Raw genomic sequence first — 22,907 nt, 5'->3', positions numbered from 1 at the left:
CCACTGTTTCATAGGTGCATAATTAGGACTTAAATACCTAGCTTGGTGAATCTTTGTGATGGGAGAAATGAAACATCTTTAAACTGTATTTATTCAAGAGATTTGATGATTGAACAATATTAAGCAACTAGTACAATAGCTCCCCTCATCTGTGGAAGATATGTCCCGAGACCCCTGGTGGATACTAGAAATCATGGAGAGTAAAGTTGTTTAATTTATAAATTAAGCAAAGTAAGAGATTAGCAAAAAAAAAAAAAAGCAAAAAAAAGAGAGAGATTAGCAACAATAACTAATAATAAAATATAATAATTAATAAAAATATACCATAATAAAACTTACATGAATTTCTCTGTCCCTCTCTCTCGCTCTCTTCTCTCAAAATATTTTGTTGTACCATGGTAACCCTTTTTTGTATCCATAACCAAGGTTGACACAGGGTCAGTGAAACTCAGTGAGTGAAACTGTGGATAAGTGGTGGCTACTGTCTACACAGGTTTGGCTGCAGTAGTGGAGCCGTGGTGATGGCCCCTGCCCCCAGTGTGAGACTACTCCTCACTGTCCTTCCATCCTGCTGTCTGAGGTGCCAAGAATTGCAGTTAACTATCTGCCAAGGTCACATGCTCACAGGCAAACCACAGTGAAATGGCTCACCAGTGTTCCAGGGGCAAACCGGACCTACCAGGTGTCTAGTGATGAAAAAAGATTGAGAACCACATTTTGGTTTTACTCACCCTCTTCTCAAGTGAAATTCCCTTTTGTTTTTCCCACACAAAACTCAGGATGGACTTACAGTATGAAACACGTGTGTTTCTTCAGTTCTGCAAAACTCCCAACTATTTTCCCTGTGAATGCTGCTTTTATCTAATTTCTGCTTCAGGGGAAATGTTTGGAACTTTGCATCCTATCCTCAGTGTCTCTTTCCTGTCATAGTATTCATTTCTCTCTCCAGGCTGTATTCTGGGCTAATTAATTTGCCTTTCCACCATTAGTCTTCATCTTAATTCTTATTGCTGATTTTATTCTGTATTTTTAATAATTGTACTTTTCAGGTCTGTGAGTTCTGCTTGTTATTTTGCAAATCTGGTTGATCTTTTTTCTCTATCTCCCATTCTTGCATAATGGATTCAATCCCTTTTTAATAAACATGGACATTTTAAACATAATAATTTAAAAATCTGTTTCATGTCAACGTATTGTAGCCGGTCTCCCACTGGTCAAGGCTGCTGACTTTCTTGTTAGCAAAATTTCTTATGGGCTTTATAAATTTTTTTTCTCTTTGCTCATCTTTATAAATGACACCTTCATGTTTTGTCAACTTGATATTAACTCTTTTCTCCACAATTATGTTTCTAAAGCTTGTTCCTTCAGCGTTGGCACCTTTTCTTCTCCATCCCTACATTGTGGTTGTTCCTATAAAATCCAAATTAGCATAGTGATATTCTAGTCTCTCAGTTGGAGTACTTGTATTTTTTAAAACCAGACTACAATGGAGAGGGAAATGGGGTATTTATCTTTATTATTTCTTTCTTGACTTTTTTACATTATTAAAAAGTGATCTAACCTTATGTAAATATTTTTGGGCAAAATTTTATGAAATGTGTGAAAAACTTACGGAAAATTGGCAATATTAATGACCTTTCTTGGTTTCTTTAGTTTTAGTTATATGTAAATTCATTGAAAACTGTACGTGAAGCTATTCGAGATGATATAATGGCTTTTCAGTAACAATAGCATCTTCAAATTTGGCATAGCTTTTCTCTATGTCTAAATATTTCTACTACTTCTCAGCAACTAAGAGCTAAAAATAAATCTCTACTTCTGATACATGGAGATTGGTTAAGTATGTTAAAACATATTCCTATCAAGAACTTTGAAGTACTTTCTATAAATGGATTTATAAAAACAGTTACTACATGCCAGTTATAAAATATTTTAGTTTTTTCTTTAAATCAGTCTCCAAAGGAACATTTTAGGCAACTTATATTGAAGTAATTTGATAAATCAGAAAAGAATGGCCCAAGGATTAGACACTAGCAAGAGACCAAAGCTTAGACAGGATGATCTTGACTGAATTATCTAACTCCTCTATCCCTCTACTGCCTTTTCCATTAAGTAAGGATTATTACAGCTCATTTTTATGTGATTTCCCCCAGCCTATGCTATATGTCAGGCCACAAGTGTTCAGGCTGTCTATAACATTTTATTATAATTATTGACTATGTGTCATTCTTAGTTAATAACTAGACAATACTGTATGGGCAGGAAAAGCATCTTATCATTTTTGATCCCTCTAAACCTAAGAATCCATACAGAGTTTAATATTGGTAAATTTAAAATGTCTACAAGCTGTTGATATGCATTGGCAATTTGCTTGGCTGTGGCTTTATAAAAGAAAACATGTGTTCCCTTTGGTCCTCATTCTTTGGGTTCTCATCCTCCCTCTCAAATTCTTATAAATCAGACAACTCTTAGAACTCTGTCCAAGAGAAATGCTCGCAAATACATGTATAAAAATGGAATTTCGTATGAATTTAGAGTGTCTTATAATTCTACACACATACACATATTCTTGATCTAGTACAACACTTAGTTTGGTGATTTGGATTCATTGTTTATAAAGGGAGATTTAAAATGTAATGCTATTTTTAAGACAGAAGTCCATAGTTGCTCATGAAAAAAATAGTAACTTGTCTTTTGCTCAGAGAACTGAAACTGGTTATCTCCTATAAAGCCCATAACCACGTTTTGTTTATCCACAATGTCTTTACAACTAACTCCAAATTTGAGCAAATCCTAAATTAGGGCCATTTCATATGCGTGTTAAAGTTCTACTTTCCTTATATGAAAAATAAGATCTGTAAATATAAAGTCTATCTTCCCCCAGTTAAGCAGAGCTAAGTAAGATTTCCATTATTAAGAAAAATTTCTCCTGTTCAACTTGACCCAGTCCCCGAGTCTTCTTATTTCCCCTTTACTGGGGATAAACCCAAGACCCCACATAAGCTAGGGAAGCACTTTGCCACGGAGCTCTATCCCTAGATTTTAACACTGTTTTTATTGTTTGTTGTTTTGTTTTGTTTCATTTTGTGCAGATCCAAATCTTTTTTGGCTGTAAGACTCTGAGCACTTAGGAACATTTGATAATTTCATTGTGCTCAAATTCCCATCTACTTGTACAATTTGTAAAAGTTATTTCCTGTTTCTGAATTTTATTATCATAAGTAGAATAGTAGAAGACATTTTTTGTAAGAAAGATAGGAGAGAGCATATTTCTTTACAAATGGAAAAATTATGCCTGTGCTTTTAATATGCTTTATATATTTATGTTAACTGTATGGTTCCTGCATTAGATCATCAAATGGTAATACCCGGCCTACTCCTGTGTAAGGAATAGTTGTACTTTGGAGCTGCATATGGTAGCACATGTAGTCCCAGGTACTCTGCAGGCAAAGGAAGAGGATGACTTGAGCCCATAAGTTAAAGCCCATCATGGGCAACAGATTGAGACTCTGTTCAAAGGAAAAAAATAACAATTGGACTTTTCGTAATCCATTTGTTTCCATGTTTTGTCATTGTTGATTTTGTTTCTTTTTTTCTTAATTCATGGACAATGCAAACTTTATAACAAAGTATAACTAAACTTCATAGCATGAATTGGAAGTAATTAGAAAAGATGTATTTTTATTTACTTTCCCTACCTTATTCCTCTTTTTACAGGAGACTTTCACTAACATTTAAGATCATTTTGCATGGTCGAGAAAAATTACATATATAAAAAACATTTTAATATCTGCTTATATTTAAAAATCAACTCTTCTAACTACTTTCTGTTTTCTCTGCTGCTGCTGTCTGCACAGGTGGACTTGTTGCCATTTGGCTGTCATTGCAGGACAGGCCAGTAGCTCACTGGCTTTCTAATGATCTTTTCTGTGATAGTTCACTTTCTTCACAGGAGGAACCACCACTATCCAGTGAAGGACATGTAGGGCTGCCAGCATTCTGCATTGAACTTGTGCTGAGTTGGTTAAGGGTTGATGGGAGCAGATCACTCTGTGGGGCATGTAGATTTTCCCTTCATTCTCCCTCTTACAACCTAGTAGTCTGGTCCTATTCAGCAGTGTCTGAATTGATCTGCTTCATTCCTTTAGGTTTTTATTATCTGTTTCCTCCTAGTGTCTCTGTTATATGTGACATGGCTGTGTCACAGATCCTAATGCAACACCTGGCACATAGTCTTCTGGAAATATTTGTTGAATAAATAAAAGAAAATAAGTTACATTGTTCAATTTCACGAAAATCACTGAATGAAAAAACAAGTGTTTATGTCCAGCCTTTGCATATTTTGTGACTTCTGTCCACCAGGTACAGTACTGGAATAATGGAGCAGAGGAAGAATCATCAAGCAAAGTAAAAGTGGCAGGACATGAGACCTCAGCCAGACTCAGGGGCCTGAAGAGCAACCTGGAGTATTACACTGCTGTCCGGGCTTACAACAGTGCCGGTGCTGGTCCCTTCAGTGCCACTGTTAATGCAACCACCAAGAAAACTCGTATGTATAAATCTCATTTTATTATGTTGAGGAAAATCATCTGTATTAAATATGATAACCTCTTTTATCATTCTAAATGGACACGGAAAGTCATTAATCCTGCTGAATGATAAAAACAAAATACCTCCAAATGCTCATAACCCCAGAGCCCCACATATTCTTGACTTCGTGATCTCCCCAAATCTACAGTTCAAGACTCTGTATGAAATGAGTAAGCACCTCTTGAAAAATCTTAGTGTGAGGTGTTCAGATAAATCTATCCAGCTTTAAAAAAATGTGATCAGTTTATTTGCATTTTCCTTGCATATTTTTTTTATTCCCCAAAGCTTAGGGTTTACTAAAAAGCATAAACAAGTTAGAAACACTAAATAATTAGAAGTGATCTTTTTTCCTTCTATTCTTTCTCACATCATCCAAAAGATAGCAATGTGCATTAAAAGTTTATTATCAGAAGAAGCTAGTTCCCACAAATATATTGGTACAGTCCTTTTAAAAATCTCCCCAGAAAGGGCAGTGTTGCCTTGAAGGCTGAGCCTTTGTTAGCTATAAATTACAGGTAAATTCCTAAATTTTAATGATGAGTTATAACTACTGAGCCCAAAAGAGAGCCACTGGTTTACACTGTGGAGTGTCCCACAGATATTTCCATTAAAGTGAGAGCACAATGAATATTTAATCATTGTGTTGTATTTGATGCTTTCTCACGATGCACCTTTTTCAGTTGCTACTGTTGCTGTCATCATAGCTAAAAGTGACAGAGAATATTCCATATCCCAAGTGCTTCATGCTCATTCTCTTCTTATTCCCATTCCAAAGGCAAGGAAAATGGGTTATGAAGGGCTTGGAAAGATTAGTACATTGATAGTTTTACTTGCAAAGAGTTGTTTTCTTAATTTATTTTCAAAATGTATTTCAGTGAATATGTTTTCTTTACTGGCTTTGTATAGGAATGAAACAGAGATTTACTTGGCTACAGGTTTGAAGAATGCATTCCAGATTCCATATGTCATTTTCAAATTTGATAGGAAACATTCATTTATTGGCTAAAATTGCTAAACTCTCCAGTAATATAAAATTGAATATAATGGTCAAATATAGTTATTGATACTTTAAAAATATACATAGAACAATCTTACTACTTTAGATTTTAATAAACCAGTATTAATTTGGTCTTTGAAGAATGTATGCTTGTCTTTGCACAATGTATAGAAAAAACATGTGGCTAACAGCTTACACAATGAACATTGCAGAGCAAAACTTTAGCAATGCAACATTTTAGTCCTTTTAGTAGCACCCATTTGTAAGCAGCAAATTCAACAGTGTCCTTGACTAGTTATTAGGAGAAATCTGAGCCAGTCTCTTATGTGTGACACATGGTTGCTGTTAGACCAAGCAGCCTGTGGATTTGAAAATTCATCAAATGAAAAGGTTACCTCTTTACAGCTTTTCATTAAATAAGTTTGGCTGTCCCTGTAACAATTCTAAATTAGTAAGGATCTACTACATTGTTATTTATATATTCAAAACGAAGTTTAATCATTACCTTTCCTTTTCTGGGACAAAATACCTGATACCTGCAATTTAAAGGAAGAAATGTTTATTTTTAGTTCACAGCTTCAGAGGTTTCAGTGTCCATGTTCTGCCGATTCTAAGGCAGGAACATCATTGTAGAAAAGTATGGAGAGAGGAAAATAGCGCAACCCGTGGCATCCAGGAAGAGAGCAGAGGAAGAGCCCCAGAGAGAAAGAGCCCCAGAGAGGAAGAGCCCCAGAGAGGAAGAGGCCAGGGGCCAGATATAGTCCCCAAGGTCATGCCTGTATGACCCACCCACACACACCTGGATGTTTGTTTTACTCCTCTCCTAAGTGTCTTTTCATCCAGTCAAGTTGACAGTCAAAATTAAGGTCACCCACAGAATTAATCAAAAATTCTGATTCCATAAAGATGTGCAAGCAGGTTTATTTGGCTCTTCTTTCTGACATGAAAATTGATGTAATCACTCAATTGTAATTGTAAGAGATAATGTGATGTCATGGTGAGATCACAGAGTAACTTAGTGAACTGGGAAGACAAAGAGACTGATTATAAGTTAATAGGACTATTATGATCATACACGATGAATAAAATAACATTTTATAAAGAAGAAAATCCCTTTTATAATTTAGAGCTAGCATAAAAATACCTAATCTAAATTAGAAACTTGTACATAACAATGATGTTGTATAGTATTAATGGCTAACACTTAATGAGCAATTGCTAGGGCTGATTCTCAGCACTTTTTGTGTATTGATTCTTAATTCTCACAGCAACACCATGACTTGGAAGCTATTAGTATCCTCACTTTAGAGATGAAAAGGCTGAAGGTTGTGTAACTTTACAGAGATGGCACAGAAAGTAACAGGAGGGTCATCCAAATTCAGATGTAGTGGTAACCGCCGAGTCATGCCTTCTCTCAACCGTATAATTAGAACACTCGCGACTCATGTAACAGCAGTATTTATTGAGATTTTGCTCTGGGCTTAGTAACTGGATGAGGTGATTGAAGACAGGATTCCTATGCTAGTGGAGCAGTAGTTGAATGGGAATTTCAGCACAAACTGAATAATATATATTATATATATATATATATATATACACACATATATATATTTTTTTGCTTAAATTCTTTTATTGGTACATTTTAGGTATACAATATGTTTACATTTATCACTGGGTGCTTATACCTATACATGATGTATCTTGGTTCTTATTTTTTACCCATTACCTGTGTGCCCTTCACCCCCACCACCCTTCCCTATTTACACAGACTTTGCTTCCATTTTTCTTTTCTCATAATTTTTCCTTTCCCTTCTTTCCTTTCCCCTTCCCCTCCCAGTTCCCCTACCCCTTTGGACCTTTTCTTCCTATATAGATAAATGGATTTATATTGAGGCCATACTCTTAAGTGAAATAAATATGACACACATGTGTAAATACCAAATAGTGTCTCTAGTGTAAGGAACTGAAAGTGTAAAAAGGATTAAAACATTTAAAATGCATAATTGATAATTTGAAATAAAATATATTTTAAAAATACATTCCCATTGCTACAGTTCAACTAAAGTCTACACGTTGACCTGTAGGTGTTATTAAGGAAAAATTTTTCTGCATTGATTGGGAAATTCATACAAATAATTAAAACACCTAGACATCTTAAACTTGTATATAAGGAATATGTATTAAGTTTTAAATTTTATAGTAATACTTTTCCAACATGTATCAAATTGCAAGTAAGATGGAAGCTTCTAAAGCTGTTATATTATCACTGGTAGCTTTAATAGTCTTGCTAACTTGTGATGTAATTTAACTTTAAATTCTATTTTAAGATTTTTGTAAGACTCATGAATTTTAGTTTGAAGAGAACTACCTGTATGTCTTAGGTATGAAGAACTAAGGTAATGTTTTTCTATCTGTCTTCTCCTTTGCTTTGTAAACTTTATATTGAGACAGTCTTTCTGTGCCTTATTCACTCAGGCCCAATGCCCAGTCCTAATCCAGTACATGGCAGCAACTCGTTAAATTCTGAGCAGATTGATGAATGGATGAATAAAACCTAAAGAAGCAGGCCAACCTGAAGTACTGTTATTAATCAAATGTACTTCCTCTTGATTGCACATTGTGAATTCCAAACACTTCTGCCATCTTGCAGTGTTTGTCTCATGTACTCGTAATCATGGCATTCTGTATCCAAGGCTTTCTGTCAATAACGAGTGTAGGAGATATTTCTGATTAATGTAAAATAACACAAGGATTCTCTAGTTAAGTGTGATAGCTTCCATTAAACACTTAATTTTTGATATCCAAATACTTGTGTTTTTAAAGACATTTTTTAAGCTAACAATAATTAGCCTCTTTAATCAAAGATGAGTTTTCGTCATATGCAACTCAGAGAGAGCCAACTCTTAACACCATCATCATTCTAATGAAACTGAAGAGGAACATTTGCAGATGGCTTAAAAATGATGAGATGTGATTTCTGAAAGAAAACATATTAAGAGTTTTAAGTCCAGAGTTTTTAAGAAAGAATCCATAGTACCAATATTCTGTGGTAATTCTGGTTTTCAGTATGGATGAATCCAGGCTCTTAAATAGCATCTTCAAGAAGTGTGTAGTAAGAACTCTAACTGAATATTCCTTATACATAGTTCTTGATCATGGCTCCCAACACAGTTAAAGCCTGCCTCTTCTACAGAATCCTCCATTTCAGCAAATTCAACTTTATTCAGTTCCTCTGGACAGAAATCTCACAGTCACTCTTGACTGCTATCTTTCTCTCATACCCAGTAGCTGATCCAGAATCTTTTAACTTTATCAAGAATCTGCAACTTCTTACTTTATTTAGTGTTGGTTCCTGACTCCAAGCAGCCTCCTTCTCTCCCATGGATCAGGGCAGGGGCTCTTCACTGTCCTGCCTGTTCCTATCCTTGTCTGCCCTAGACTAGAATGATTCTGATGATTCACATCACTACTGAGAACTTTTCAATCACTTTCTGTCCACTCCAGATGAATACTAAATCCTTCAAATCCCCAACACAGTCTATACAATACCTATTCCAACTCACTTCCTATCATTTCATTTTCCACCTTCCTCATCCCATTTTTACTTCGGACCTCAACATTTGCGTCCCCTGTCCTAGAAAACTCTTCTTCAAGATATCCTTATGACATTCTCCCCATATCTCTGATGTCTGCCTTTGAAATAATCTCAGAGCTAGCTGATACCATTTTTTAAAATGTAGCCTTTTATCCCCTAATATGTCCTACCTCCTTCCCTGCTTGGTTCTTTGTGCATGCCACTTAGAGCCACCACACGAACTCCGTGTTACATGATTTATTTTTCTGCCTGCCTGCCTGACTGGAAGGTCAGCTCCTTCAGGACACAGATTTTGCCTGGTGTGAGCATTGCTCTGTCTTTAGAACTCTCTCCAGTTTCTAAGCAGTGGTATTTGCTGCCCAGTCCTCCGGGTATTTGTTGTACAGTCAGTGACTCCATCTCCTATCTCTGTTCAGTAGTGGCATCATTTTAATATGGCTTCCTTTAGGAACAGGAGTACTGCCACCAGCATCTCAGGTCTCTTTTCTGTCCAAACACTGGGGAAAGAGGGATTCTTCTTTCTGTTTATTTTGCTCAGAACTAACTAGGCTTTTTATTGGTTCATCTCAAATAATGTCTGTCTTTGAACTAACTGTTAGAAAACCCTGATTGGCCTGGCCTGAGTCACATGCCAAGAAACCCCCAAAGTAAAAGAATCCTATGTTCCTATGCCTCCATTAATTATTGTACATATGTATCCACTTGGGAAAATAGTGTAATATTAAATGGTACAGTTAGTTCTGTGCTTGAGGTTTAGCTTTTCCAAATAGAATCCTTCTCCAAGTAAACTGAGGCACAATCAGTTGCCTGGGGTTAAGGAAACCAAAGTCCTTGGGAAATGAGAAAAAATGATGGACACTAAAAGAATGAATTTAAATATCTTAGAGATGTTTGATAAAATGAATATTCCTGCCTCAAACAACATCTGGAAGCTGTAAAGTTTTCATGTAACAATTTAATTGCATAATCATCCTAAGTTATAGCTCAATCTACATAAAAATGCAAGATGTGCCAAATTTTATTTGTAATCCACTTTCTCAATTTTTGCCATTTCTTTGTTTCTCTTTTCCTCATATATATCTAATATTTTTTTCTTAAAGTTGAATTAACCACTTGAATAAATTTTTTAAAATAAAATTAATTTTCTGAGTAATGGAGAAGTAGAATCATTGCCATACATAGATGTTGACAAAATAATGTTAAATAGCAATGAATAAAATGAAAAGAAGGCCCACCCTTCCTTTTAACTATTTGCAGCATAACACTTACCTATACAAACCCCTGAACCTGCTCTGGTTTTTGTTTATGATGTTCATGTTAAGGGAATATTAATGATCTGGTATCCTGTCTCTCTGAGTCCAACTTTCTTCTCAAACTAATGAGAAAATTTCTCTTTAGGTTACTGAATGGCATTTGTTTCTTTTCTACATTTCATATCCCATATTTTTGTGACTTGCTTGCGACATACAAAAAATTACACATATGGGATGTATGTCTTATGAATATGCATTCTTCAGATTTAGGAGTGATTTTTCTCCTATCTATGGGCATGAATAAAATTATTCCTGATTTTGTAAAGTCGGAAGAAAGGTAATAATAATATAGTATTGAACTTTACCAGAATTCATTGAGTTTCAGCTAATACAGAATCAAGTAAACCTCAGGCCAAACATTTAAATCATCTAAACTTTATAAAATGCTTTGACTCTTTTGAAAAATCTGTCCCACTTTCCTCTAAGTCCTCTAGATCACTGTAAACATTCTGCTTATACTTTAATTTACATTCTGAGATATTTTCATTATCTAAACAAAAATTTTGCTCAAGGAAATTCCCATTCATTTAAAACAAAGGCCTTCTCTGGATGTTATAGGTTGGCCTATAAGGCTAGTCTTCTCTGAGTTTAGGGTGATTAAAAAGTACATTTTTTGTGTGTTTTAAAACAGTTTCCAATGATCTGAAACATGTAGTCTATTTATAATACCTTTAATGGTGCCAAAACAAATATCTCATTTTTGGAGAGAAAGTGACTTATGATTATTTGAATTTTGGACAATGCCGCATGGTTAAGCAGCTTCATTACAAATGTTGGTGATCATCTCAAGTGAAGTCCAAGTCCAAAGAGTACTTTTCAGCTACTGGTGATGATACCCACTTAACATGAAAGTCATTTTACTACCGTCAGGTGGCCAAGAAAAAGAGTTAAGAAACATACTGTGTTTTGTGTAATTAATCACAGCAAGCATATGTTTGTAAAATTTCATATTTTCAGAGTAAATGCTGGCTCCACCATCACCACCATGGAGATAACACTCTTGAAAACTCCAGAAAATAATGCCCTTGATGTTAACAGCCTCTATTTTTTATTCTACAAGGGAAAACAAATTTATTACAGAAATTGGGAACAAACAAAAATTTTAGAAAAGAAAATAAAAATTATTCACAATCCTTTCACTCTGAAATATCATCATGAATATCATTTGTCTTCCTGAATGTATGTTCTATGGAAAGTTTCTCATTCAGTGGAGATTGTGCTTTATATTTAGTTATCTATATCTCATAACAGGGTGTGTGTGTGTGTGTGTGTGTGTGTGTGTGTGTGTGTGCTTTCATTGTGATAATGCACCACAGTTTATTTAGTAATTTTCTAGTGGGTAGATGTGTCTTATATTGTCAGGTATATCTAATCATAGTATTTTCAAAGGGATCACTTGTTAGGCAGATGTCTGCAGACCTAGCAAAATGTATAAAACAAAATCCATAAATCAGATACACACAGGAGCATGAGGGGTTCTTAAAGAACAATAACAATAAACCCTTTTGGGGATAATATTATTTTTGTTTTATAATATTTAAAATTATCTAAATAATTCTATAGCCTGTCAATTAGTAGTGGACTATAAATCTAGTGATATTCCTCCTTTTTACTAAATAAGTTAGTTTTTACCATTTTTCTCTTTGGCATACTGCCAATAATAGACATTGACTAACAAAAGAAAAAATCTGTAGAATATGAACATTGACAAATAGTTTCTGAAAAAATTTTAAACGTAGACCACATATCAAGTTAAGTCCAGTAAAATTAGGAACTCAGCCTGTTCTGAGTTGTGCTTCCACATGGGATAGAACACAAAAGGTGAAATTAGAAGTTCCGGAAAATATGAATGCTACCAGCTATCTCTTGACTGTTCCCACTTCATTACTTGTCCCTTATGCCTGTAAAAAAGTTTGTTGTGTAGCTTTAAAGCTGTTTAGAGTCCTGATTACATCAGTCACATTAGGTAGATCCAGGCTGCAGGACCTCATATCCCCAAGCCTACATGTCTCTTACCCATACCAAAGTGAGATTCCATCTTCACTCCCAGATCCAGACTGAAGAAGCAGTCGTTCTCTGGTCTCGTGGCAGAGAAGAAAAAAGAAAGGCAAATCATGATCCTCAGTGTTCTTTTTTTCTTTAAATGGCCATATTAAAATGGCCCGTTTCCCTTCTTCTTATGTGTCATTGATTGAAGCCAGTCTGATGGGGAGGGCTGGTGCCATGAGATGCCTGCCAATAAGAAGGGGCAGTGTATCTTCTTGCCGACAGAGAACTTCAGGCCCATGGCCAAGCCTGATGCCAGGGCGGTAGCCAGAGAAGCCTCTGAAATTAAACAGCCAGTTTGAATCCACATCACACCTCTCACTTCTTGGGTAACTTAGCACCCTTCAGTGGTGCTAATAAGTGCATATTAGCATTCTTCAATTACAATAAAATGCATGAAAAGTTAAAAACTGTCTTAACCATTTTTAAAGATATAGGAAAACAGTGCTGAGGACATTCACAGTGCTGTGCCACATACCAGTGGTCACAACTCTCTTCACCCTGCAGAATTGAAGCTCTCTAGCCATTTAACAATTCCCCATTTCCCCTCTGCCAGCCTCTGGCAAACCCCCATTGTACATTTTATCTCTATGAATTCACTGCTCTACATATATAAGGTGAATCATATAGTATTTGTGTTTTTATGATTTGCTTATTTCACTTAGCCTAATGTCCTCAGGGTTCATCCATGTTATTACATGAAGCAGAATTTCACTGCTTTTTAAGGCTGAACGATAGCCCATTATATGTAATTGTTTAATTAAAATTGATTTCCTTCTCTTTCTTTATTCAGTACTGGGTATTGAACCCTCAGGTATCCTACTACTGTCCCTTTTTATTTTTTATTTTGAGATAAGATCTTGCTAAGTTGCCCAGGCTGGCCTCAAACTTGTGATCTGCCTGCCTCAGCCTTCCTACTAGCTGAGATTACAGGTGTGTGCCCCTCTGTCCAGTTTGCATCCACCTTTTGACTACTATGAATAATGCTTCTGTGAACATAAGTATACAATATTTTTAACAATCTGGGTCTAGATGACCCTTTATAGGAATGAGCATTATTACAACACAGTGTAGTAAGCATTAAATAAATCATATAAAAGCATATTCTACAGTGCCTAATACATTATCAATGTCTACTAAGCATTACTAAGAATAGAATTTTGAGTATGGAGGAAAGTTTATCTGATCAGTTTCCCAGATGGCATTATTCTTACCAGAGATACTAAAAGACCTTATTTTTAAGGTGGTCCACAAACATTTTTGAAATTTAAAAAAATTTAAAGGGAGCATTTACTTCAATTGTTTTAAAGAGTAGCAAGGAGTGGGGGATTATCTGAGTGGTTCTGCTGCCTGCCTCACAAGCGCAACGTCCTAAGTTCGATCCCTGGTACCAAAAAGAAAAAAAAGAGCAGCAAATTGTAACTAATATATCAATCTTGTTATTGTGTGAATATTGTTTGGGATGAGGCTAACATAGATGTTTATATTTTTAAAAACTCAAGTCAATTTTTCAAAAATCGCAAAAATGACAGAAGTTGTACATGACTAGTGCTCAGGAAACACTGATATGATTCAAAAACAGCAATCAGACTCAAACCCTTTTATTTGTTCTTTCTTTTCTCCTTTTTTTTTGTCATTTCAACAACTACTCATTTCAGGCTGAACTCATTCAACACATCTATTTTGGGATTCACAGAAGATAAACTCCAACTTGCAGTCATTTTTTCTGTAAGGCTACTATTGGGAGAGGTGATTCTGCTCAAATGATTCAAGCTTTGTATCTTCCTAGCACACACCCTTTGGTAGGACAAAGGATGCTCCCTTGGGTGTCTTATCTGAGCTGCATCAAATCAAAGTTGTCCTTCTATAGTGGCTACAGGGAATCCCAGATGGTGGGACAGTGCTCTAACAAGTGTGCCACCATATCTTTGGAATTGAGCAACCAGAACATGCTTATTAGGATTTTGACACTAAGCAATTGCCCTTACACAATATTTTTGTTGTTATCAAAGTATTGCAGCTTGGACAATATTAGCTGACCTAAACTTGCAGTTAGTATCAGATCAAAAAATTTAAAAAAATTGAAAGCAACAAAGATCAGACAATAAACAATAACATCCATAGGGAATGTAATCTTGTTTGGGGTTATTAGTCACATAAATGTATCTGAGAGTTCTTCCCATCTGAAAGTTCAGCTGTATTTCCCTCATGGCATAAGTCATTGATGTTTAGGAATTTCTCTACAGAGGCAAGCTTTTATATCATTTTTCCATTACAAATTCAGTTAACCAAATCACATTCTGTGGTTAAATCCACAAGTACAACATATTTCAGCACTGTTGGGGGGCAGTTGTGATGCTTTTGACAAATGAGTCCAATATTTGTTGTTTCGTGATTAACAATAAACTGAGTCTTCAGTGTTCCATATGCATAGCTGTTGACAGATGCCACTGAGCCTTCCCCCACCCCTTGAGTTTCCTGTCTGGAATTCATGAGAGGAAACTAAACTCTGAATCCAACTTTATAAACCTGAAAGAGTTTCATTAATTCTCTAATGGAATTTTCATTAACTTTTTAGTGCTTTGCCTTATTTTTCTTAAAAATTGATTTACACTCTGAAAAGGACTTTAAAATATGGAAGCTTGGTTGCAATTTTTCATGTGTGTAGCTATTACTTCATGAGAATAAATCTAAATAATCCTTATTTTGATTGCTTCCCATTTTCCCCATCTCATCATACAAGGCTAGCTTAAAAATCATCCACACTTCATTTCATGTGACTTTAATCTGCCTATTTGGCAAATTCTCTCAGCCTTCTGTGTTAAAACAAGTTACTCTGCCTTCCTTCCTGGGCTCATCAGCAAGTGTCCCTCCAGTGGTGGATAAAGGAATTTGCTTTTCTCCAATGCCAATGTGTTTTGCAGGATGCAATGCAAATGCATTCTGAAATGTCTTAAAATAGATGATGAATATGATAAAATGAACTTTTTCACAATTTAATTGAAATGCCATATAGAAAAGAAATTTGGCTACTCTGTTTTTTTCCTAATTCCATCTGTATATCACACATTACCAAGAGAGTGATCTACTTCCACTTCCCTCCTGTGATAGTCATTTATCTGCTCCATTGAAAATACTACTCAGTGCTCAAATCAGTTTTAATTTCTCATTTTGCATTTCAAGCTCCCAGTCAGCCGCCAGGAAATGTTGTCTGGAATGCGACAGACACTAAAGTGTTACTTAACTGGGAGCAAGTGAAAGCAATGGAGAATGAATCCGAAGTCACAGGATATAAAGTAAGTTACATAATTTTCACTGCTTTGTTTTCCTACTTCTATAAAATCTTTTTGAGGGAGACTAGGTTGAAATGATGTTTATAAAATATTGTTCATGTGGTTTCTATAATCTAATTATGATATAGTTATCAAGATTTCATGAAAAAATATTTTTCCTAAATATCTCACTTGTTAAATATAAACTTCCATGAAATAATTCTGCTTATGTGGGAATTTTGGACACAATTTTTGCAAATTATGTGTTAATGAGTTTTCTACTTCTAATACTCATTATAGATTATTTTAAAAGTAACTGAAAGTACTGGCTGTGATTTCTCGGTTGGGCACTCAGAGCCCACATAGCAGGGCCCTGTCCTGTCTCTTCAGCCTCACCGATACTCAACCCAGCTGAGCTCTTCCAAGGAGGAAAATCATTCTTCCACCACCTCCTTGATTTGCAGTGCCTGGTGATTCTACTGTGTGCTCATCCGTAATCTAAGACCTTTGGATTGATCTGGGAATGCAATTTATATTCTACAGGATGCAGAAAAACAAAATAATTTTACTGTGATAAGAGAAGATGTTGTAAAGAAAATAAAACCAGGCAACCTAAGAACTATATTTGTGCATTTCAGGTTTTCTATAGGTCTAGCAGTCAAAACAGTGTGCAAGTGTTGAACACAAATAAAACTTCAGCTGAACTTTTGCTGCCCCTTAAGGAAGACTACATTATTGAAGTCAAAGCCACCACAGATGGAGGAGATGGCAGCAGTAGTGAACAGATCAGGATTCCAAGAATTACCAGTAAGTTGGTGGAGCTCAGTTTTCCCGTTGCTTCCATCAGGGTTGCTAAACCCTAGTGGTGAATCCATTAGTGCCCTTCTGCCCATTTGCTCCCAGCACACATGCTTTTCTTGCCAATGCTAAGAAGGTTTTTGCAACATCATGATAAAAGCAGAAGGAAAACTTCAGGAGTGGTACAAAATGGCAAGAAAGACAAGGACAGAAGGAAAAGACAAAAATATTTAGCAAACTTTTATTCATTTGAATTATTTTCCTCATTCTATCTATGCTTAAATGTGCCTTTGGGTAGCCTATACAAACAGAATTCCCAACCTTTTCTCAAGGGCAACATTGAACCCGCACAGTACTTTTTAAGATCTTTAATATTCCAGTAGTTTGCCTCCTATAAATTATAAATAAATGTTACCAATTATTTTAATAGAAAAATTAACATTGTTTATGTTATAAGCCATTTATGTGTGCCAAACCAAAAGTTAACAGTGTTAGAATAATCTGCTTCTAATTTCCAAAGAGGTTCACAAAAGTTTTTTTCTCTCAAAATTGAAATGAAACCTATTTTATTATAATAATTGGATTTTTAGAGGGAAGGGAAACAGACTTTGGCATATATATTTTATCAGTGACAATGGTACAAAAATTTCATCTTCCCGTATAAACCCTGTGTCTGGAGTTTTCAGTACTGTAGAGCTCTTCTTGTTTTCATTCTCTATTTTATAGTTTTTAGTGACATGGATAACTTTGTTTCTTGTTTCCATTTATTGGTGGGAGCTTCCTCTATGGTGCAGGGAAAGATTGAAATGATTATCTCTAATCTTGGAAAAGAAAATGGCTGAAACTACCAACTGAAGTGAAAGGGATATAGGAAAACTTGGAAAAATTTTATCTTTCTGTGAAATCATAGTCTGCCATTCTTGACAAAGCAAACTAAGCTATACTAAGAAAATTGCAGCTACTTATCTTGGAACTAAGTTCTGCAAGTTAAAAGTCCATTAGAACCATTTCAGACTGTAGACACTTGTAGACAAAAGCAGGAATAAAATTATGTTTATTATTATTAATTTAGGTTTTAAAATAATTAGCACATACTTCCTGTTCCCTGAGGAATGCAAGGTATAGAGTTCACAGGACAATATGGACAAAGCCATACTGTTCAGAGAGAGCTTCTCTGCTTTGGCAGGGGCAGGCACAATTAGCATTTGGGGCTGCTGAGCCGAGTGGCCTTTTCATCTGACATCTGCTGTCTTGCTGAGTTCGCAGAGACTGGGACTGCACAGGGCTGTCTCTGAAAATGGAGCTTTTATTGATTGGTTTTAAAAAATGATATTTTATATTATGCATAATAATTTATCTGCATAAAATAAAAACAAGCAGATTTTCCAAACCCCTGTCCAATGAAGCTTTTTTTAATTAAGCTATTGAATTACCCCACAGTTGTTTGTGATCAAGTATAATTATTTTTTAAATGATTAAGTTGTTTTTCCAATTTCAATTAAAGTTAATACTAGATGAACAAAGCTTGTAACATTTGAGAACACTTAAAACACATCAGTGTTTTTATATTCTGGGCAACATGTACATGCTGTTATTGATGCATAAACTAAGGACTAACTTGTGATCCCAGAGTAGGGTAGGATCATGGTATAATTTGAGGGGTTTTTTTAATTTATAGGGGAGGCATTGCTTTTATCTTGTGTCTTAGTCTGTTCAGACTGCTCTAACGAAAGCGTGGACAGGGTGTCTTATAACTACAGAGCTTTATTTCTCACAGATTTGGAGACTGGGAAATCCAAGGTCTAGGTGCTAGCTCACTCAGTGTCAGTTGTCAAGGCCCCATCTCCTAACACCATCACACTGAGGGACAGGATTTCCAGCATATGATTCTGGAGGGAACACAAACAGTCTCTAACACCCTGATTGCATATTGAATCTCTGTTAACGAGCTGTTTATCATCTTTGACAGATATGGATGCAAGAGGATCCACTTCAGCCATCTCGAATGTCCACTCTATGTCAAGTTATATACCTATGGTACTGTTCTTTATTGTAAATGCCCTGTGGTGATGTTTATTCTTTTTTAAATTATTTACTGGAAAGTTAATTGGTTACCCAAAAAAGTGCTTTCATGAAACAGTGATTGTGCATGTTTTTTTTCAACTGTTTTTAACTTTCTACTTCATTATAGATAAAATATGAACATAATAAAAAACAGTAAATCCTTTTAGAGGAATCTGAAATGCCTTAATATTTACTTGATAAACCAAAGGAATTTACATATCACATACTGCAGTCTTTTGATATAAATGTTCTTAAGCTATGAGTTTATCACTGCCTATGATAAAGACTCATACACTCTCACATAGCCCCCCTCCAAAAACACACTTTTTTTTTTAACATTGAAATGGTCCTCATTTAATCCAAATGCTCTTTTCCCAGTATCACAACACTATTTGTAAAACTTAATCAACATCATTTTAAAATGGCGATTTAAATCTCCAAGGGTAAAAACTACATTTAAACAATTATCCTATTAGAAGAGGGTGGCATGTGTTGCTGGAAAATGCTTTTTTTGGAGCTCAGGAGAATAAGATTTCTTTAGTGTACTGCTAAATTATTGTGATAATTTAGATTTCACTTTGCTCTCTGTACCTCTCAATAAAATGTGATGGTAATAATATCCATCTGATCTTCCTCTGCCCCATGAATTAGTTGTTAAAAATTGAAGAAGAAAATGTGAAAGTGCTTTGTTATACCAAATGCCAGGTTCCTGTGCAAACTGTAGCATGGATTTCCTTAAGCATATAAAATTCATGAAGATCAGCCACATCTTTTAAGCTAGTATTCTATACTCTAGGCAATACTCTGTTTCATTCAGCAATGGGAGAACTGAAATGAATATATTTTGTCCTTTTTCATATTTTAAAACATAATTTTTTAAAAAATTATTTTCTTCACACCCAAGAATAAGCTTTCAGACTTTATTACAACCCAGTTGAAAAAATAAGAAATGATCAAAATCTCAACCCAAATATTAAACAAAATCCACACAGTTCTTTGTTTCTGCTTTCTGATTCCATTAAAGGATCTCCTCTCTTTTGGATGGTGGAGATGGTTTTTTAATGAAATCCCACTGTCTATCTCAGTGAGTCAGACAGGCTTTTTAGTTTCTGAGTTAAACTTGTAATAGAACCATAATGCTTCTGCTGACTTTGATATGTATGATTCAGCTTTTCAATATGTGGTTTTCAAAGGATTATTGAAGACATGACTTAGTAGCAATATGTAAAGAGTATATGAAAATCGGCAAATCGAGTATTAGATGTTCAAAATCAATTTTATACCTCTTTCCTACCAATTTCACATTCCTCTGGAACTTATTTGTATTTCAAAGGTACCAAAATTTGGAACCAACAGTTCAACTCTAGAAAAAGATTAAAAATTAGCAAAATTTTGATATATCTATAAAGTACCACTTTACATTTAGAGATTTTGTTCAAGATAAAGTCATGATATTCACAGGAGAAAAAATATAACTTTCTCTATAAAGTCTGTATATACTGTATATAAATAGAAAAAATCGGAATGACTAATAGATTTCATATGACCATTGTTATTTCCAGTTAAAAAGGGGGAAATACTTTCTCCAATACTTGTATTTTATGCTACATGTAATGGAGCTGTATGTTTTTATTAACTAGTGATTCCTATAATATGTTCCTACATTTTTCATTTTCAAGATGATCACTCTCTTGTTTCATATTATTTCTAGTAATATATCTCCATGAGATATGGAAATTTTTTCATATTGAAAAGATAAAATTTATCTTTAAATTTCTGTGTGTGTATCCTATGGTTATCTGTATGTATTATTTTCTATTCTAATAAAATTTATAACAATCAAAGGCTCTTGCATTATTAATTTAGTATGGTCAAAGAAAAACATCTACAGGGAAAATAGGAGACATATAATAGTTACACTGATGTTATCATTTCTTGTATTATTTTTTGGCTTTCTAAGAAGGTATTTAAAAATTATTTTTAGGGCCGGAGATTTAGCTCAGTGGCACCGCACCTACCCTGAAAGTGCAAGGTCCTGAGTTTCATCCCCGGTACCACCAAAAAAAAAAAATATATATATATATATATATATATATATATATATATATATATATATATATTTAGACTCTACTGGCTCAGTAAAATCATCACTTTGAGAGGATGGCCTCTATGTAAAAGACATTTTGGCTGTGCGGAAAAGGGAAATTCACCTTAGAGAATTTTGGTATCCAGTTTCTTCTGATTTATTTGGTTACAAGTTGATTCACATTTAACATCTTTTCCCCTCAAATTAATATCCATTTTATCACATTCTTCATAGACTTTCTCCTTGGTATCAATTTAAAGGTTTCCTTCTAATGATCTTTGTGATATAAAATACTCTAAATGTTTGATCATTGCTCTAGGAAAATATTTATTTTTTTTAATAGTAAAGAATTTTAAATGTTATTGTTGATGTAAGGAAAATGATAACTAAATAACCATTTTTCTATATTAGAATTAGATTTGTGTAGAGGAAGGAAAATTAAGTGGGAAAACTATATATAGGAATTGTATGTGGGTAGGAGAGAAAATTTGTGTTATTTTACATTTAAGGTCATTTGTGGTGGATGCATTAGTAAACTGTAGTGAAGGGGAAAGACCTGGAGAATATGCAGAAACAGATTATGGCACCTGTCAGCCCTAATGATCAAGGCTGATGGAAATGGCAGAAGTGGGTCAGCTTTGAGTCACTCTCCATCCTAGCAACACCTTCACCAGTTTGGGCAGGAGGTCTTGGCCAGTTTCCATCGCTCCTCTAAGCCTCAGTCGCCCTATAGGCAGGCAAAATAGGATGCATGGAAGTATTATCCTTATGCAGTTGTAAGATGTTCAGTGACTACAGAACTCCTTTGTGCTGAAATGGACTCCTGTGAACTGAAGTAATCAGTGACGGCCACTTAAGGGCCAGGAGTTAGTAAATTAAATAATGTGTGTGAGTCTTAGAGTCCTGCTCTTCTCATCACTCTTCCAGTCAACAGGAAATAGCACTGGAAGACAAAGACACCCTTGTTAAGGTGGTTTTACTTTAATATTCTTAGAGCACTCCTTCAATTTCATTTTACTGAGAAGGAAGCTATTGATATAGGAGAAAATGTAACTCCAAAATACTAGATGTTAGTCCCACCAAGTTTGGGTCCTCTGAAATCGAAGAATGAATTATAAGGAACAACAGAGGTTAAGATTAGGAAAGATTTATTGAGAGATAGTTCCTAAGAGATAAGAGGAAACCCAAAATTGGGTTGCCACTGAGCTAATTTCTCTAAGAATGTTTTATAGAGCAAAATCGTGAGGTGAGTATGAAGTGGGTCAAACTAATCAATCAATAAGTTTACAAGTATAGTGGCTTAGCTAATAATGATCCAATAGAGGAGTGGATCATGTAGCAAGGGTACATGGAAAGAACAAAGGCATTTTGGGGAAGGGATGGGTCGAGATGCCCTAGTCCCTTTCCTGAGTGATTGATGTCTATCTGGACTTAATGGGCTGGGTGGTACCAATTACAATATAATCCCAAATTTCTATTCATCCCTTAGGAAAGTATGCAAGTCTGGCCATTGTAATTTTCATCTCCAGGCCTTGTCTTCTTCAGATACTCCTCCACCACAGTTTTGATGTGTTCTCATCTTTTGCATCGCCTCCCTCAAGGCCCTAGCCCTGTCTGACTGCCTGTTAATTTCTGTCTAATTTAGGTCTTTATAATACCATGACTCCAAGAATTCCTCAAAGATGAGGTAGAGAAATTCTGGAATCAGATTAATTTTTCATAGTAAGATAGGATTTATAATGTTAAATAACATATTACTTTCTATGTGCCAAACTCAGATTTAAATCTTGACTTTTGCTAAATTATTTTCTCTAATCTCATTAGTTAGGTTCTTTTAAGACCATTTTACTGATGAGGAAACAGAAAGAGGACGATTAAGTAAATTGCATAAGGTCGTTCTATAAAAGTTGTAGTAAAATGAGGTCCAAGGCAGTTTGGCTGTTATCCTAAACACTAAGCATGAATAGGTTTTTGAACTCCTTGAAATCAGAGTCATCAGATTTAGAGATTCTGAGTAAGTATCTCTAGTACGAATTTGTAGTATAGTTTTTTTTTGCCTCTGTTATTGAACATAATTCAAATTGGGGAACCTGGGGATCCTTCATTAAAACTTTTAAATTATTTTAAATTTTTGGTTTTTCTTAAT

General features: G+C 35.0%; 1 protein-coding gene across 3 annotated transcripts in view; it reads left to right on the top strand.

The window, feature by feature from the left end:
* Cntn3 (contactin 3) overlaps window positions 1-20,570 on the top strand; it is a 372,584-nt gene extending 352,014 nt beyond the window's left edge. For all 3 annotated transcript variants that reach the window (XM_087182023.1, XM_021266045.2, XM_004854216.3), the window contains 4 exons: window positions 4,363-4,549; window positions 15,725-15,837; window positions 16,452-16,620; window positions 18,581-20,570. In XM_087182023.1, the coding sequence (XP_087038149.1) occupies window positions 4,363-4,549; window positions 15,725-15,837; window positions 16,452-16,620; window positions 18,581-18,681 (570 nt within the window). In that variant the 3' untranslated portion in view covers window positions 18,682-20,570. The remainder of the gene's footprint in view (window positions 1-4,362; window positions 4,550-15,724; window positions 15,838-16,451; window positions 16,621-18,580) is intronic.
* The last annotated feature ends 2,337 nt before the right edge of the window (window positions 20,571-22,907 follow it).

The sequence above is a fragment of the Heterocephalus glaber genome, unplaced genomic scaffold (assembly GCF_053883595.1).
Source record: "Heterocephalus glaber isolate CG9 unplaced genomic scaffold, H.glaber_assembly_v1.0 deba00001472, whole genome shotgun sequence".
NCBI lineage: Eukaryota > Metazoa > Chordata > Mammalia > Rodentia > Bathyergidae > Heterocephalus > Heterocephalus glaber.
The sequence above is the reverse complement of the archived record's forward strand: the minus strand, read 5'-3'. Positions and strand labels throughout refer to the sequence as shown.